Source organism: Haliaeetus leucocephalus, unplaced genomic scaffold (assembly GCF_000737465.1).
Source record: "Haliaeetus leucocephalus isolate CR32 unplaced genomic scaffold, Haliaeetus_leucocephalus-4.0 Scaffold450, whole genome shotgun sequence".
Classification (NCBI taxonomy): Eukaryota; Metazoa; Chordata; class Aves; order Accipitriformes; family Accipitridae; genus Haliaeetus; species Haliaeetus leucocephalus.
This window is the reverse complement of record NW_010972886.1, coordinates 892,695-912,032: the sequence shown is the minus strand read 5'-3', so window position 1 is coordinate 912,032 and position 19,338 is coordinate 892,695. Positions and strand designations below refer to the sequence as shown.

Here is a 19,338-nt window from a genome sequence, read left to right as displayed (position 1 = left end):
GGTTATTTCAGACTAGAACGTGTCTGGTCCCATGGGCTGGATGATCATTAGTGATCAGAGTGTGTTAGGTGTGTTCCTGCAGGGCATCCTTCAGTTTGGTTTTGTCAGTACTAACCTGGGTTCTGCACTCTGAGACTTCTCTGAGCTGTATGGAGCCTTGCCACAGACCCTCTCTGAAAAAAAACACTCAGAACTTTACCTCTTCGAATGTTCAGACATCCCATTACACTTAGTGTCCTTAGCTGTGTACTGGTATCAGCAGGATCAGTTAGTAGTAGCAAATACAAAGCATGTAGATACTCTAAACCAATGATGTTACAGACTTAACAAATCAGAGAAATAAACTTTCAGACACTGAGTTCTAGAAAACCTGCACGTTGCACACATTTTTCTTTTGAGACGTTAATCACAAAAAGAATGTAATTGTAGCAGATAAACTTCTGACCTCAACAGCAGACAGAAGCCCCAAAAAGTAAATTCTCATCATGTATGTCTGCCAAAGTGAAAAACCAAGGTGGATTTAAATAAGGTAAAGATTTGGCACTCAATACTTGAATATTTTTTTATCTGAAACTAGAATCTATGCATTGCAATTGCTCCTTAATTGGTCAAAAAATGCCCACCAGTCTTAATAAACAATGCTTGTACAACAGCACACCTAAAACCATGCAAAATCTATTAGGGTAAGACATAAGCCTGGATCAATATTCAGTTAAAAATACATATTTTTCAGATCAGAAAATCTATACTTTTTAAAGCAATATTAGATCAGCTATACTAATATTCACACTATTGTTTTGCTTTCTTATATGTTAAACATATTAGCAGCTACTTTAAAGTACAATATGAAGCCAGTCAGTTTTGTTTTCTCAATAAAACATACTCTTCACTTCTATCTAAAAGAAAGACTAGGTGTGAAAGAACCTTGGCCAGGCTTTAACAGATCCTCTGTTCTGAAGACTCGGATGGTCTAAGCATATGAGAGCCAAAAGTGAGTTACAAACTGCGAAGAAAAAGTTCAAATTTGTTCCGTGGTCAAAAACTACACCTATTAAATCATAATGACACATCTTGTTTCAAGTTGTGCCCATTCAGTTGTGTCATGCTAGTCACTGTGTTCCTGGTATTGCTTTTCAGGGAAGTCATTTGAATGGCAGAAGAGTTGCGCAAGTAGCTGGCAGATCTCTCTTGCTGAGCTTTCCTCCTGCAGCGTAGCTGGTTGTTGAAATGCCTTCTAAAACTCTCACTGAGAAAATACAGTGCAAATGGGTTGACACAAGAGTTGCAGAAGCTTAGCACTCGGGCCACTAAGGTAACAACCATATGTCCTGTTGATGGATCAATCTCATTGTAATTAAAAGATCGGTACATGTATAGCACGTGGTTAGGAAACCAGCAGATAGCAAAGAAGCCAACAAAAACTAGAACAATTTTTGCCAGACGTTTCCGAGTTTCCATCTAAAAAGGTGAAGAGAATCCAAATGAGCAACAACAAACAGAACTACTCCACATAACAGATTTAATTAAAACATATAGCATTCTGCTTTATATTAGCTTTAACAACTATCATAAGTAAGGCCAGTAAAAATGCTTCCTTCAGGGGCTGAATTACTTTTTCTATATCTCATTTACTTTCCTTTCCCACTTTAAGTTTACTTTCAGTGAAAGATCCTTGCTGTTTGCAGTTACAGAAGGTTGCTCTTTCTATGTGACATATGCAGCAAGACTGATTCATGACCCAAGTAAATGTTGGCTTTTAGCCTGAAAGCACACACCAAAGGATGTCATGAAACATTGCCTTTTCTAATGAGATCTCAGTGCTTGGCTTGAAACTTAGCTTTAGTTAGAAAGCTATTTAGAAACTGTTGACTTTGAAATCTAGAGACATTGTGAGTGAAATGTAGTGACATTGCTAGGGTGTTAGCTATACAGTGGTACTTACACCCCGTTATTTTGCCCAAAATGCCTCAGCTTGCACGCCTCTCTCCTAGACAAACCACCGAAACTGCATTGCACAGTCTGAAGCATCTTAATTCCAGGGTTAAAGTGAAAGGTTCATTTAATCTTCAGTAATGACATGAAAGAAATGTACCTTAATTGCAGTGCTAAAGTATAATGGATTACCATGTAGATATTGAGAGTGGCTGAAAGGTCTGAGGCTACAAAGTGGTTCCAAACTGAGAGAGGGAGAGAAACTGGCCAGGTAGAAGGCACCAAAGGGAGGCACAAATGTTCTACATATTCCTCCCAAAAGATTTATTATGTGTGTCAGGTACCAAAGTTTTGTAAAGGCAGGAAAGTTGTCTGGCTTTGCTCAATTTTCTGAAGAAAATCAAGTGAATTGATTCTAACAGGGTTTCAAAATCTGTGAAATAAATCTGTAAGTAGTTTTCTTGGCTCTATCTAAACCAAAACCAGTGGGGAATTCATAAAAGATGGGAAAACTAACATTCCAATTTGGTAGGATTTGCACTCAGACAGATTGCAAAGGCAGACTAAAAGGTGCAGAGCTATAGTGTGAATATTACACTTTTGTGCTATGGCCTAAAGAAATGCGAGTTGATAGCAATAGTCTGAATATACTTCCTCTTGCTGGGAGATATGTAAGTACACTGGAATTTTCCATTCTTCTGAGCCTCATAGATTAACAAAAAGAAAAAAACTAAGTGGAATGAAAAAAATACGTTCTTACTTTGAAAATACATGTGGGTTCAGAAATGTGATATAAATTAAATATTGTTTCCATCCTGAGGGTTCAGCCAAAAGGCTCTCTATATTTCACAGGAAAAATAATACACGAAGTGCTAATATGTATGCATTTTTGACAAGAAACAGGCTAGACTAGAAATGAAATGCTGAGCAAAAAGGACATGAGGGAATGTGGTCTTTCTTTTTAAAAGAATATGTACATGCTAGTTATGCAAGGATATTTCAGTGAGTATAAAAGTATTTTCTAAAATATTGGCAGACAAAACCCTTCCAAATTGTTTTGATGAGCATAAGTATTTTTCTCTATCAATACTAATGCTTGTGTAAAGTGGTTGAGGCACTTTCACCACAAAAGCTGTTGTTTGTATATGTAAATGTTCCTGCTAATGAACAGCCTGTTGCTATCTTATTGCTTCCTGTGCCTTTACAGGGAAAATGGCTTTGTCCAGTATTTTAAAATGCTTTGTCTCAAAGGTATACAGAACCTATACTAAAAGTTTTATAGCATCTATAATAGAAAGGGTATTAGAAAAGTGTGAGTTCATGATTGTATCCAAGAAAGATCTACTGAGAAAGCCAAAAAAGAATCAGTTAATTCTCTGAGTTCATGTTTTCAGCACTCCTTGGTGTGAGAAGAACCTTGGATCCCCTAAGAAAAAATTTCCCTGCCTATTTTCATCTCCAAGCACAAATAAAACAGGGAGAATTCTCAAAAAGTTCATGTAAGATTTCTTCCCAAAACAGCTGCCTATGGGGACAGGTGAAGCCGCTAGAATTAACTACAAAAATGTTGTTCCTCAGTAAGACCGCAAGTAACAGTTACAGTAACAACACTTACAGACACATATACCAATCCCATTTCTTGTTAGGAATACGCATTGATGGCATTGAATTTATATTTTTCCTTGCTCGTATTCATTTACATATTGGGCTTAATACTGAGTAATTGTGAAAACAAGGAGATTTTTCAGATAATCCTCAGCTTAGTTCATGCATATGGAAACTGAACTAATCCTCTGTGAAATCCAACAATTTGGATGTTACAGTCCCTGTACCTTGATTTATAAGTGTATACTGCACACAAATCTTTCATTGGGATGTAAAAAGCAAATTGCTTACCTGCCTTTTGCAATGCTCACTGTATTCTCCAGGTATGTTGTGAGCACTTTTTATTAAGCTCTTTGCAATATGATAGTAGTAGATACTAATGATGGCAAGAGGGATAAGGAAATACACAAGGAAAATCAGCACAGAATGGATCTTCGGGTGCATGTCGTCCGTCATGGGGTATGGTATGCATGCTGTGAAAGTGGCATTATCCGTGTCATTGATGTGGGCCAGTTCAGAGAACACTGCTTCAGGAACTGCTAGGAGCATGGAGATTACCCAGATGGCAATGGCTTTAAGACAGGTCCATAACACTGCACTGGAGGTCTGGATGTCCATGGGATTTACAATTGCTTTGTACCTGAAATTGATCAAAATGCAGATGCAAATCAAAAGGTATCTTTTCAAATTCAACATGTGATGCATTAGGCAACTTCATACCTTTGATTGAAATAATGCCATATTTTGTTCTTATTTGAAATGTCAAGGGGTTTGTAACTTTTCTCAAATTTGTATTCTCTAAATCTCTAGCTTCATCTATATACATAGCCATTAGAGGTGGCAAAAGGAGCCCTGGGTACAGCCTGTGGCTGTAGGTGCCAGCCTGGTGAAAGCACAGAAGCAGCCATGGCTCTACTCTTTCTTTCTCCAAATCCCCGCAGCAAATCCCCAGATACACATCCTACCTCCATACTTCCACCTCACTCTCGTACCAACTCGTGCACACTAGAGTTTGCTCCCTTCCTCGGCTCCCACAGCCCAGGACTCCCCCCTGCCCACCACCACCACGGCTTTCCCACTCTCAGACTCCACCAGCCCCCCCGGGAGCACAGGGCAATAATCAGCATTAACCACCTCTTGCCAGACCAGCAACAACCGCTGCTGTGGTGGCTCTTGCCTTTCCACCCCAGCACCTTTCTACACACAGATATACTGTCCCGACTGTAACGCCTGGAATATACACATCTTCATAAAGTCAGGCAGGAATGTCTCCCAACGGCCTGTGCAGAAGTATTAAACTCTTAAATAAAGTAGGCATTTCCACATCGATAGTTGGAAGCTGCTGCTCTATACCGCGTTTTGGGAAACTGTCTCATAATATATGATTACATATAAACCTTTGCAGAATTGATAATTTCATAAACATTACAATGAGGACAGGAAGCCTTGCAGAGAATGGAAATATCACACTACAGCAAAGTAAAATAAATTAATAAAAGTAAACTCTGGTCAGGAATTCTTTTATTTAAAAAAAAAATGTTGCAGGAGGTGAAAAAAAGTGAAACTTTCCACAATAAAAGGTCAGTTTTAAAAGGCCAAATATACTTTGAGAAAAATATTTCAAGGATACCATAATGTTTTGTTTAGATTTTTGACTTATTTTGAAAAGGGTTTTTTTCAAAATGTAAGTAAATTATATTTTGATGTTTTTATTAAAAACTGAATATTAAACAAAGCATTTCAGTTTGCCTAAGCTGTGATAATTTGAAGGTTGGGGGGTTTTGTGTGGATTCAATTTTTTGTTTCTAGTTTTGATTTGATTTGGGATGGGGTTTTTTTCTGAAATGGCACAAGTTTTGAGAAATGGAAAAATGATTTTTGTTTAATATCTAAAGAAAAGTTTAACAGGAAGAAGGAAGTCAGGAGAGATTCATACTCCAGGTACATAATTTTATTCATCTTAAGGTCTTTCTGGTCAGTGGAAATGTACTTTCAAAGAGTGATTCAGATTTTAGGTGTATTAAATCGCCCTCTGAGGTGCTTATTTTTCTCTGTTAGCTATACAATGAGCTGAGAGTGAAAAGAACTGTAATTTAGATGTCTACTTGCTGATAAAACTCCTGATCCATGCATGTAGATACATATACATGCATATACAAATATAAATATGGATGGGTATGAACAGGTGTCTAAACACATACCAAGGGCTAGGTTTTGGCTAAAGATAACATAGCTGCTGAAGGGAATGCTGAGAAATGGAGTTGTGATCCCAAATACCCTTTATGGCTGATTTGGAGGTCCTGAGAGGTACTTCAGAGCGCCTCAACACCTTGAGCAGATGTTTGAGGAACTGCAGGTAAAAGCTATACCCCCATGCAGCAACTTGTGAGTTTGCTGGCAACCAATACTGCAATTGGCTATGCCATGAAAATGTCTGGAGCAGAGCACTGTCTTGGTACCCTAGCAAACTTTTCATTCAGAGAATATTTGAGTCAAAATGTGCCTTGAAGTCATCTTTCTCAGGACTGTGATAAATTGTCTTATCACTAAATAATTAAAAATAATGGCTATTTATGTTCCTATCTTCTCTGAATTCAGAGAGAGGATTTTTACTCTGTCTTCGCCCATATCATGGAGTAGAAAATAAAACTTGGTAAACTGTCTCTGTTAACTTATATTTACCATTTCTTCTAACACACAGTGAGAAACTGCCTGGACACCAAGGTGTAAAGAAATCCTTTATACTGCCATAGGAAGGATAGAAGCTTCTGCACAAAGCGTGAATGCTCCCCAGCACAAACTGTGAGCTTATTATTCAATAATTTGCTTCCTATTGCTGTCTGCCTTGATTTCATTACATAAAGACAGACCTATTTGATTCATTCAACTGAGGTGACATCAAGTCCTTGCATCTGCTCATTTCTTTAAAACTTTACATTGCTGGGGAAGAGCTGGTTTGGAGTCTAGGAGAGGTAGGGAGGACACTGGATAAAAATCATGTTTTGTACTACAGATATTTTTTTTTCCTCTCTTTTCCCATTGCAGTGGTTCAAACTGTTTTGACCACAGACCTATTACCTAAGACAATGACCATGTCACAATCAATTGTTTTAGTAGCATTTCATCTGGTTAATATCTAAATGGGAGACCTTTTCAGAAGCCTTTACATTAGCAGAAGATGTAGCATATATTTGTGCCTTGGCATATATTGCTGTTCCAGCAAATACCATGCTTTCCCCTGAGCTATGACTGACTTGGAAGGCACTGGAGCAGAGTGCCCTTTTTCACAAAAACAGCTGGATTCAGCCCAGAAAACTTCTTCTTTAATCTTATCAAAATTCTACTTGCTCCTTCAGCTGACTACAAAATGGCACTCTTCTTCCTAGGACTCAGCCCTGCACAGTACTCAGTGTCAATGGGAAGGAAAAGGCACTAAGTAAGTGCTTTACGAAATCTGTCATCTTGTTTATATCTCTGAAAAGATATAGAGAAGAAAGAGACAGGTCACAGAAAAAAATCAAATGTGAACTGAGTGAAATTAGAAGTGTTCCCAAAATGAACACCCAGCCTCTTCCTTTCTATAAAACCAGTGTAAGGCTAAAACATACCCCCAGCCATTCAAAATACAAAGTGCATATTTTCTATCAATAAAACAACACTGGTAAATCAGAGGAAGGGTGCAAATTATTTAGTCAAATTAGTAAGCCAAATCCATCTTTTCCTTTACTTCACGGATGAAAAAAGAAAATTATAGGTTGCCATGAAGTTCGGGAAATAATTACAAATACGCATTTGCTTTTAATTAAAAGCCTTCATGTAAATTCTGTCTTCCCACATCCTCTATAATTATCACTGCTGACAAAGGCACCCCAACTCAGGAAATACTTTATAAGTTTTCTTTTTTTGGACCTGTGGTTTCTGCCAACAGACACAAGGACAAACTTGTCCATTCTGCAGATTGGTTTTGTTTGTATAGAGTATTTTCATTATAAAACAATTTCTTCCCTTCTACACAACCCAAAAAATTGATGAAAAAAGGAATATCCTCTTCCTCCAGAGTTATAACATGTTGCTACCTTCTAAACTCCAGTATATTTTCTCTACTTCTTGCCATCTTTGTTTTCATAGGCCTTCGTAAAGGTATTTCTCAGCTCTCAATTAGAATGGAAAGCTCTATACCTGTCTCTGCTGCATCCAAAATGCTATTCCCCTCCCACACACTTGACTTCAAAAGAAGCTTCTCCATGATTAGCCACAAGCTGTCCCTCCATTGCAGTGCCACCTCTTTTTTGAGAGTACTTTGTTGTGATGACCTTCAAAAACAAGTTAAAAAGAAAAACAAAAACAACAAGACAATACTTAGGCAGCCACTGGACTATGATTACAGCCTACCATTCTAACCAGAATTGCTTCAATATCTCCTTGCCCTTTTGTTTCTGTGTCTTCTGTTGTCTCTATTAAAAACCCGTCAGGTGAAGGACTTTCATCTTGTTCCAGCTCATATAGCATCTACCACAAATAGGACCCTAATTTATCACCGAGTTTCCCACATGCCATCACGATGCAAATAAATAAATAGATATAATAATGAAGTGTCATAAACCAAGCAGAGACCTAATTCAGGCAGGGCAGACCCATACTACTTTGATATAATTTGCATTTTAATCCTGGAGCTGGCAGGATTGGTATCATTGGCCTTATTATAAACCTTCTGTTTTAAGTGATGTTGCTGTGTCATAGCACTGCATTTCCTGCAAACTAGAGCCATTTATCAAAAACATTTATATGTTAGCATTTTACGGTGCCATTGCATGAAGATTTCAAAGACAAAAAGACAGCATATATATACACCTGAATAGGAAACATGGTCAATATTTGTTAAAAATACTAATTATCGTGTCCAGTTGTAGTCCACTCTACTAAAGTAGAATGAAATTTTGGACCAAATCCCTTTTCCTTGTATGGGCAGTTCTGTTGACTCAATTCCAGTTGAATCATTAAGAGAAGAACAATTTATTTAGCTGAGAAAAATGTGGAATCATCTGATGTCCAGTGTTGCGGGAATTTCTTTCACAACACACAAACAGTCTGAGATTCACATTTATTCTATTTCATTCTTATAAATTCTTGCAATTTAAAGTAGATTTCTTGATTTTTTCTTATAGTTAGTCCCAATATTTTTGTGCTGTTCTTCTCTCTTAAGTGCAGAGAATTGCATTCACCAGGAATGAGCGTCTCAGAGGTCTGATAGCTGAACATAATGAACAGTATTTGAAATGAAGCCTAGCAGACCATGTGTAAACACAATTAAAATGAATGTCAATGGCATGTGTTCTGTGTTCCTCAGGGAGAAAATCCTAAGACTTTCCTAAGTGGAAAAAGTTTTCCACTCTATAGAAATATGCTCCATTGAGCCAACAACTATCAATAATGCTTCAACAAAAAAAGTCTGATTTGGTCTTTTGAACGATGATTTCTCCACCACAAAAAGAATCAAAACATAAGTTTCTCAGGATGCTTTTTTTCCCCACATGAAATACATTACCTGTCCTGTACACCCAGTGTTTCAGAGAAGAAATTTTCTCTTTCCTCTTCATTTTTTCTTCTCTTGCTGCTTCTTTCTCTCACCATTCACCTCACATTAGCTAACCATAATTCCTACAAGCTCGTACAAATCTTGCAATGCTAGCTAACTGCCTGCAATCTGGCTTTTAAGTTCTACTTCTCTATTCCATTCTTCAGCCTGGAGGCAAAGTAGCATTGGCTCGTCACCCATGACCATTCCATTAAACTCTTTCATGTCCTAATACAAGACCACCATTTCCAAACAAAATAGGCAGTTTACACTTCTGTTGGTAATGGCCCCTGGGCTTCTGTTTAACCCTGAATCATGCTTAGAAATTGTTCAGGAGAATATTGATTGACCCAGGTCAAAACCACACCATGGACTGCTCTAACAACAGTTTGACAAGTGGTTGACTTTCAGTGCTCAGGCCTGTGTTTTGGCACTGTTTCATATGGTTTTGTGCATATATATTTTTTTTAAAAAAATATATACACATATATATGGGCATATGAACATTACGTACATAGCAAAAAACCACACACTTTCAGGTGCCTGGTCCCAAGAACACCAGAAGCCTCATGCAATGGCTGGCCTACCTCGCCCTGCTGTGTCCTTTCTTTCCTGACTTTTAAATTAAGCAAGTAGCTGTATTTCCCCTGCTCTGCATGCTGGGAGCTCCCCTGATCAGACCTACTCAGTTTGCATCTAAGCTTCATTAGGACCCTGAAACTAAGCACAGCAAAGCTGAGGAGCCTGATCTCAAAGTTGTATTTAAGTAATGGCTGGAGCACACTGAAGTCATCAGCCTTCACAAAACAGCCAGGCAAAGGCAGCTCCAGCACCTGCTTCTCCAAGAACAAAATGGAGCATTCATTCAGCCAGGGTGTCCAGGAGTCATGGCCCAGGTCTGCTAGACAGTGGCTCAAAATTAACATTTCATTAATGAGGAGAGAACCTTACTCTTAGCAGGCTGCATCATACAAACCCCTGGATGTAACATCTTCCACTGGGAATTACAAGGCAGCTGAGCACGTGTATTCTCTTGGCTTTTATTGCCTTGCTGGAGCATTTCCCTCATTCCAACACTAATTTGGAATTCTGGATTTTGGATTCTGGTCAGGAGAGGTGGAAAGGAGAAGGTGAAAGTCAACACCTAGGTTAGAGGTTAGGCAATGCAATGTGTAGCCTAGACAAGCTTATGTACTGTTTGGCTTTGTCCCCCAGTGCTTGGCTCTCCATTTAGTCATATTACTTCTTCCTCACTATAAACTTGTTGTAAGAAAAAAAATCTTAGAAAAACACGCCTAACCATATCCTATTCTTTCAAAGTTTATACTCTGAATCTTGAAGGGTCAAAGGAGTTTGAGGAAAGAGAAACATTTCCCCAAATGGGCTTGATCCACATCCCGTTGATATCCCTGCCTTTAGATCGCTGAGACGGAGATGCATGTTTCTCTGCATATCCACCATATCCTTACTGCGTATCTCCCAGCAGTTATATCCAAACATACTTGAATGAAGAAGATCTCATAAGATCATCAGTGCTGGAGCAGAAGGTCAATAAAAATGTCAGTTACAAGAACGAAAGTGCCTGGAAGCAGAAATCCCAAGTGTAAAATATGCTGAGTGCCAGTTTACCTTTATAAAATTGTTGCTGTTGCAGAACAATTCCTCCCATTTCCTTGATGAATTAGCAATAGTACATGCCATGGCAGATAACATAACTATTGAGGAGAACATTACATGGTCAGATGATTTTTAGAAATGTTACAAACCAGGAAGAATTAAATAACCAAACCTCAATTAATGTGTCTGGAACAGACTTAGATTTTACCATTAGAGAATCTAGACCCCAAATCTCTAATTTCTAAATCCAAAAAGCCATAACTTCATTTATTTGCTCCAGTATTACCACCTAGAAGGCTCCACTCCATCACTTTTAAACTTGTTTCCAGTTCAATTTCATTTGCAACTTCTGTTCTTAGTTTGCATTGAAATCAGTCTAGATGGGAAAAACAAATACACACCATGGTAAAAAAAAGGAACATTAAAAAAATCACAGAGGAAAAACTTAATATAGCAATCCTTAAAATACAACGAATCAAACAAACTTGGAGTCAAAGCACAAACATGACACTATGTTTAAAAAAATATTGTGAAATGTAGTTGGAAAAAAAAGAAACAGTATTTGGGATAGTCATGTGAAGGACAAAACAGAATCATACGAGAGAGAATGACAGCAAACCAGAATAATCCATTTCTCTCATGTTCATACACACACCACAATTTTGTTTGTACATATGCTCATACAAAGCTGGAAATACAAGATTAAATCTACATGCAGCAGATGTAATTATGCCAAGGTTCGTATGGATTGTTTGTCTCTTGGTTATTTTCTCTGACATCTGAGAATTTGTGTCAAGTTAATTCCAAAACACACTTCTCTTCAATGGACACCAAAGTAAGTTTCCTCTTAGCTTCCACAAATTTTGTGAACTTGTAACAACTTACTTGCTATTTGTAATTACACTGTCAAATTGGGTTGAATCTCAGCATGGATTTAGAAGTTACTAGTGGAGGTACATGTTTAGACCTATCCCTAGGTCTAAACAAAGCATATGCTTTGTTTCATTAGTACATATAAAAACACAAAAAGAATTTAGCACCAGGAATATATAGTCTGGAAGAATGGTTCTGCAGCAAAACCCATATGAGAAATACACCAGTTCTTCTATAATCAAACTATTTAAAATGAGGATTCAATGAAATTATCCCTTTCAGGAAGGATATTTGAGAGTTTCATCACTCTGCCCATATATAGAAGATATTTATTATTTATTCTCTAACAAATTTATCATCACAGAAAACTTTTTTCCCTAGAGAAAGCATTGGTATAGCATATTCGATCTTTGACATCATTTCTGAGGACCTGCTAAATGCAGACTTGAGGATTCCAACAGTCCAATTTGGATAAATCTGTTGCAATGTAATATATAAGGGAATTGTGTACCATGTTATGGGGAGAGGCAAACAAATAAAATAAATGTATGGAGATTTATGTTCAGGCCTGCTTGGTAAGAGTTCAGCTGGATCTGCTGTTTAGCAGCTGTTTTGTCTGTCACAGGCACAGGCTTTTACCCAACCGATCAAAGAAACAGGAAACAGGAGGAATGGTTTTGTAACAGTTCCTCGGGTTTTAGGTTGCAGCCTACACAATGTTATCAGACCCTGGCATTTGCATTAATCAAAGCAAAGCCAGCTTTGATTGTGCAATGCATAACACAGGTGGTGCATTGATCACAGACTAGGATAAACACCACGGTCGCCTCTCACTTTGCCATCCTCAGGACTAAGCTGTTTCTGCATGAGTTGAAGAGCACACACAGGACACGCACAAAGGTAGGAGTTTAACAGATGCATGTGTCTGCATGAAGTTTGAGGAAAAAATTCCCTAACTTGGGAGGAAAATATAATTTGCTGAGAAATCATTTTCAGCTGTGTAAAGATTGTCATAAGAGGAACTTCTCCAACAGCTGATTTGAATTGCCTGACTTGGACAAGCTTACCCCAGAGTAGGTAGCTCCTTAATCTACTCCAGATATAAAATGCCCTCTGCTTTTTTTTGGGGGGGGAAAGGGTTGCCATCCTTTTTTTTCTTTCTGGAATATTTTCCATCATATTCCTTTTAGCTGTATGGAATGGATAAAAATGAACTAGAACATTTTGGGGTGGGTACAGGTGAGGACAGGCTTCACTGTTTAACTTGACAAAATGCGTCAGAGTTTCATCAAAGGTGTTCTGGCAAGCTTTATTTTGAGTCAAGTTTGCACATATAAACTAAAGGGTGAGCTGAAAAAAAAGTGAGAGACAAAGCTTGCCCAACCTCTCTTAAATTTCTTTTGCTTTGCTTGTTATTGCATAATTATAGCCATACTGCTACAGCCTACAGTGAGGGAAACATCTGGACCATCATTTCTTTTAATGTACTTCAGTAAGTCATTCATTCAATACATTTACCTCACGTGTTAGGCTTTCTAAGATATATACTTATAGATTTCATAGTTCTACTGGGTCCATATGATTTTATTTTCCCATCTACTATATACAGTCAAGGCATTGTTTTTCTCTTATACAGATAATGTTTTGTTTTACCTTTGATTATTTTTTCTTTGTTCTTTGGTTAATTATAAGTAATTTTCAAGATGTCATTTAATACTACTTTCTTTGTAAAGGCTCTCTAGTCCCTGAATATTAGCTATTAGAGCTCAAAAGGAAATCATGTCCACTTTCCTGCTTCACCTGCTCCACTACATGTAATAAGAAATGAGGATTTTAGAGGTCTCCAATCACTATATTTCAGCCTGAATCAGCACCTGACATAACAAAAGAAGAAACTCCAAATAAATTCTGAAGAAGAGTAAAAAAAAAAAAAAATTTTATTAAGGGTGATTTTACTAATGAAAAATCCTAAAGTAGTTACTAGGGCACCTTTTCACACTTGTGAATGTCTTCAAAATTTTCCTGAGTCCCCCCAAAAGTAGGAGATGGTAGATGTGCAAACTGAGCCAGAATGGTTCTTGTTATCAGTTGTAGTCAGAAGTCAGCACATAGATATTAAACGTGCACAAAATATTTTGAGTCTTTTTACACTTTTAAAAATACAGATTGCAATCTTCCAAATTTAAAGCAAATAAATAAATAAATAAATAAAACAAAAAAAGGATCAAATAGTTTAGCTATGCAAATCTATAGAACGCATTTTAAGCACCTCAGTCAGGCACTGCATTTAGTTATTTAAATATGAATTTAAGTTTTCAAACTCCTTTGTTACTAAGATATAGGAAAGGAGTCATGGTAGTGATGAAAATTAACTCTGTTACCTGGTTAATCAAGTATTTGTCTCATCAGAGGTGTCCTTCTGTCACACTTTTTAGGAAGAATACAAAGAAGATGCTATTTCAATTTCAGTAGGGCGAGTTGCTCCACTGTTCAGCTTCACTGTCTTCATTAGAGTGCAGCAGGACTGTGTTTGAGCTAACACATTTAAACCTTTCATTAGAAAGAAAATTCAATGTAGAAAAAGTAGCGGAATTAAATTTAATCCTATTTTTACAGAGCACATAAACAATGAGGCAGAAATGATAGCCAAAGAGAAAAGGAAAGACTATGTGGGACAAATCTATAGCTGTTTTAAGGGGCTGATATTTATTCCTTCAAAGTCTATTTACCCCAGGTCTCTTGGCATCTTGTGGGTACAATTGCTTTTCATCAGCATACACAGTAATGCAGTGATGGCCAGAGATGCACACTGTAGCACTCAATCTGCTGCCCCCTGAGCTTTTCCAGCCACCTCTCCACACCAAGGTTTATGCGTCATCCAGACCTCTAGCTCTGAAAAGCATCTTGGAAACACCTTTCCATACTTGCGCTCCACTTCCTTACCCTAGATTGCTTCCCAGGCACAAAATGGCAAGATCTCTCATCCTAAGAGGAGGGTGAGGAGCCACGTGGGCCCAGTTTGCATTCTGAGCTAACTGCATGGCCCACCATAGACATAAATTGGAAAAACACTCCCTGAAGCAGTGAACAGGTTCACGGAATGGTTCAAGTCAGGCATAGTTCAAGCCAGGTTCATCCCTGGATTCTGTCCTTTTTGCAGTGAGGAGACGCGGGCACACCTTTTCTTCATGTGTGCCATGCCGCAGTCCCTCTGGCAACTCTTCTCCTCTCACCTCTTTATTTTTATCCCCCTTATCCAAGACGACACCAAGTCCTGGGACTTTCTCATCAACATCCATTAGCCCTGGCCAAAACTGTAGTCCATGGCCCCTGTAGAAGCAAGCTCAACAGGGAACCCTTTTTGAATTCCTTGTCCCACTACACCTCTAGGAAGTGCACTCCTGGCCATTACTCACCAGCTCTGTGGGCACTTTCAGGGTGTGCTGAGTGCTACTGGGGCTGTTCTGCCCTATGGCCCCCTTAGTTTCCTCTTTTTTTTTTGTTTTGTACAATTTCATCCCTCAGCCCCCTTCCTTTTTTCATTTGTCATCTACTGTAATTATTAGGTTTTCTCTTTCTGTAATCCACCCTCTGGTTTTTTCTTGGTTTTTTAAACCAGAGAAATATTACAGTTTCTAGAGGTCATCTGGCAATAGAGGAAAATTAATAGGAGCAGTGGCCATGAGGGTCAGGGGTGCTGTCCCCACACATCTCCTGCATGGCAGTGAGAGGGGATGGCTGCCTCAGCAGCACTGCTCCTGTGCTGCCTTCTGCACCCCAGAGGAGCAGGAGATCGCACCCTCCTCTAATGCCAACACGCCGCACCACCAGTGCCACCACCGCATTGCCTTTGCTGCCACCAGCCCCACCACTGTTGCTGACCTCCCACCCCCCCCGCCCCAAAACGTGTGGGTCCGGAGCAGGGCACCACCACCCACACCTGGCCGCCGGAGCCCAAGGGTGAGAAGGGCTGTTTAGTGGGACCAGCTGCTACTCCTGGGATGGCGATGGGCAACCTTGGGCAGATCTGCTGTGTGCTGCCAATTTCAATCTGCAAGTGTGCTCCACAGGGAAGTCTGGGAAGCACTGTTACAAATTACACATCATATTTGTACACACACACAAAAAAACCAAAACAAAACAAAACCCAAAACAAAAACAAACAAACAAACAAAAAGCAAAACCCCAACCAAACAAAAAAAAATCCAAACCACAAATAATCTCAGTACTAAATAATGAGCTTCCAGATAGAAGGTGCATGTCTGTCACATTGAAAGCACTAGCGATGCTGAGATGGACTAAAAAGCATTATGAAATAAAGCAACTTTAGAAAAGATACATATGCAATGAATACTACTTTTTCTTCCTTATAGTTTCAGTTTGTAGGTAATAATCATTCAGAGTTTATTGCTTTTATAGCCATTGTTGTCAAGTGTATCACATACATGTAATTTGCCATGCAGAATTTCCACATAAATAAGTGCTAATTATACTGTGGAAACCAAGATGACCTCCCTTATCCTAATTCACACAGGCACACTGTAAAGAGCTCTAAATATTTCTAAACCTGTTCCTTAGTGTAATCAATGTCTGGAGTTCTATACAGCCCTGTGCTAACAGGGAGTAAAAAGCAGGAAAGGCTTCAATGATCATATATTAAAATGTATTTTGAGCATTATCTGTGAAAGAAGGGGTCACTGAGAAGACATTGTATACCAGACCAAATACGTACCAGAATATAATGGAGCCTTTTTAGTGACACCTCTGCTTCCAAACTGCTAACAGCTGATGCAAGATTTGCTTACCTGGAGAAAACACTTCCCTCAGCCAGGCCTCGCCTCCTCAGCACCTCTTAGGTGCAGGATGCTGCCACCACTCCTGACCTGCCAACATAATTACCCATAACTGATCTGGTCAAGATGACACACGTTAGGATCTGGCTACAAATTGGTGTGACAAAAACCCTTCCACACCAGTGCCTCCCCTTTAGTTCAGCACAAGTGTCGTACAAAAGAGTAGACTTGAGTCCATCCCAGACTCCACTGAGAGTCCAGCCAGCTTCACCCAAACAGGACTTGGACCCTAGGAGACAAGACACTGGTCTCTGAAGTCAGTGGCTGCTCTTCTGACTGAAAAAGAAATGCGGTTTGTTCTCAGTAACTGAAAATGTAACTGCAGAGGTTAAAGAAACAGAGTTGCTAAATTCTTAGTATAACCATTTCTGATATTTGCATATACTGTGGACTCCAAAATGCTGGAGGAATGTATTTATTACAAGCTTATATGGTCACAGCACAACATCTGTAGCTGTTTTCTAGGATGTGTAATTCTAAATGCATTCAGTGTAAACAGACTCAGCATTATTACTTCTTGAATCTTTACTGATATTAAAAGGATATAAAATTATATGGAAAAAGAAAACAATGAATGCTCCAAAGCTACATAAAAAGTAAATGAATGAATCCTTAAACATTAAACCACCAGAATTCCCTCACATTATATTTCACTAGAGGCATGATCCCCTCTGCAAATAACTTCTTCCCTTTTCAAATAGGATACCACGATCATACTTCTAAACAGTGGAAATAGAGCAGAAAGAAAACTGCAAGGTTTGCTTGGCTCTCCAAGGACAGGTTTGACATATTTTTAACTGAGGTAATCAGCGAATTAGAGGTGTTCACTTTAAGGTATGCTTTGTGAGCTCTTCTTCAAAAATATAATCCATTTTCATAAGTTACAAAGTTTTTATACACATGTATTTTAGGTCCTGATTCAAACACCACTGAAGCTGATGGCCGCTGAAGACTACCCTCAAGTGGAATGAAACTATTTACTAAATTGCCTAAAAAAAAAAAAAGAAATAAATTACACTTATACTCTATAAAAAAGGGATTAATAGTTTTAAAGAAGCATTACTGTAAGTATGAAGATACATTACTAAACTCAAGCCTTTACATCATGCATCAATGATGTAATGCATTGGTTTGGCTTAAACTCCAGCAAAGGACAATGGGCTAATGCCTATAGAGAAGGAATTAAACACTTTCATTTCTGGCTACAAAAAAAAAAAAAAAAAGTTGCTTAGATAAGGGAAGAAAGATAATTTCATTTAATTTAAGGTTGCCAATTACACTGCAAGATTTTGTCTTTCAGAGCCTGAAGCACAGTCCAACAGCCACCCAGTTGCTATAAATCCCTTAAGCACCCATTTACAATAATTGGGAGGAAAAACTTGGGGTCCAGCTCTTTGTTTCTTCCTAATTTGACAAGTAATGGAGATGGAATTGTTACTTCCTAGTTTGTTTGGGGGATTTTCTATTTATTTTTTTTTTCTTTTCTATAGGTTCAGAAGAAGCCAAAACGAATAGTTTGAACAAAAGTTTAAAACTGACAATTACAACAGAACAGTTTGGTGCCTCCAAATTCCCAGAGGCTGAACTAGTTCTGGCAGTCACCTCTGGTAACCTGCTCTTCTACGAGGGCACAAACACACACACACACAATTTCTTGGCAGAAAGAAACAAATCAATTAAAAATACCTCTGTGCTTGACCTGCTTTAAGCTGCTCGTTGCCTGTTGACATACCACTGTGGCTTGGCACGGGTCATATTTAGCATCTAAAACCTTCCTGTAATGAATAGGACTTCAATAAATGGGCTGTTACAGGGCTATCCCAGAGGTGCAGAAGACAGGATTAAACCCAGTTCTTGCAGCCAGCACCCTGGAAGCTGGAGGCCCAGGCGCACCCGTTTCCAGAAACCCTCTGACTTAAGTCAGCACAACTTGCCATCAGTCAGTGAGGGAAGGAGAAGCACAGGCACCTCACAAGTTGGAATGAGAGGATTGCAAACCAGGGATACCATATCATAGAGGTGCTTTACCTTTCGTGCCAGCTCCGGCTAGCCTTAGCCCAAGCTGCAGAGAGCTGAGAAGGGGCAGCCCGGCTTTCCTACCTGTCAGCACTGAGGGCAGTGAGGGTGAAGACAGAAACACCAACGGACGTGAGCTGGATGGCAGGGATGAGCTTGCAGCCCACCTCCCCGAAAAGCCACTCCTCGGAGAAATACCGGGAGGCATCCACAGGCACACAGGTCACTAGCAGCAGCAGATCACCGGCAGCGAGGCTGGAGATGAAGATGTTGGGCACGCTCCTCATGGCACTGTTGGAGATGAAGATCTTCATGAGGGTGATGTTGCCCAGCAAGCCCACGGTGATGATGAGCAGGTAAAGCGAAGGGATCACGCAGCGGACGGTGAACATGGCCGTGCCCTGTCCCGAGGGCAGCGGGGCTGTGTCTGGCACCAGGTGGGTGCTCCCGTTCCCGCCGAGGGGCACTGCCGAGAGCTCGGGCGGCAGCGCCGTCTCCATCCTCCAGCTTCGGGCAGACTGGCGGCCTCTAGTGCGAAGCGCGGTGGGAGCCACTGGAAAGCTTCACCCCTCTGCCAGTCAACCAACTTTCCCCCCCTTCTTCCCCCTTTTGCTCTGCCGAGTTTTGTCCCTTCAGAAATGCAGAGGAAGCGCTGCCCGTCGGCGCAGTGCGGGGGGGGCGAGCGGGAGACAAGGCAAAGCCGGCGCCGCTCCCTTTCGGCTCTTCGGACAAGCCCTCTCCCGGGTGAGCAGGCGGGCGAGATCCGGAGCCCCGGGGGCAGCCACCGCCATCAGGACGGCAGCCTGCCCTCGGCCCCGGGACCGCCCTCGGGGCTCCGCCGCCGCCGGGGAGGCGCGGTCCGGCCGC

At 39.9% G+C, this 19,338-nt stretch overlaps 1 protein-coding gene across 1 annotated transcript; it reads right to left on the bottom strand.

Moving 5' to 3' along the window:
• Window positions 1-1,056: 1,056 nt before the first annotated feature.
• Window positions 1,057-18,971, bottom strand: NMBR (neuromedin B receptor). The gene is made up of 3 exons (XM_010575026.1): window positions 18,556-18,971; window positions 3,829-4,177; window positions 1,057-1,458 (listed from the first exon to the last, which is right to left on the bottom strand). The coding sequence occupies exons 1-3, from the start codon at window positions 18,969-18,971 to the stop codon at window positions 1,057-1,059; spliced, it is 1,167 nt and encodes a 388-aa protein (XP_010573328.1).
• Window positions 18,972-19,338: the final 367 nt, after the last annotated feature.

Bases quoted from the DNA above. Each gene is read 5' to 3' on its own strand.
- NMBR (XM_010575026.1), bottom strand. From the start codon at position 18,971: ATGGAGACGGCGCTGCCGCCCGAGCTCTCGGCAGTGCCCCTCGGCGGG. The intron at 4,178-18,555 runs GTAGGAAAGCCG...GATCAATTTCAG, and splicing joins ACTGCCCTCAGTGCTGACAG to GTACAAAGCAATTGTAAATC. The intron at 1,459-3,828 runs GTAAGCAATTTG...TCACCTTTTTAG, and splicing joins GTGAGCATTGCAAAAGGCAG to ATGGAAACTCGGAAACGTCT.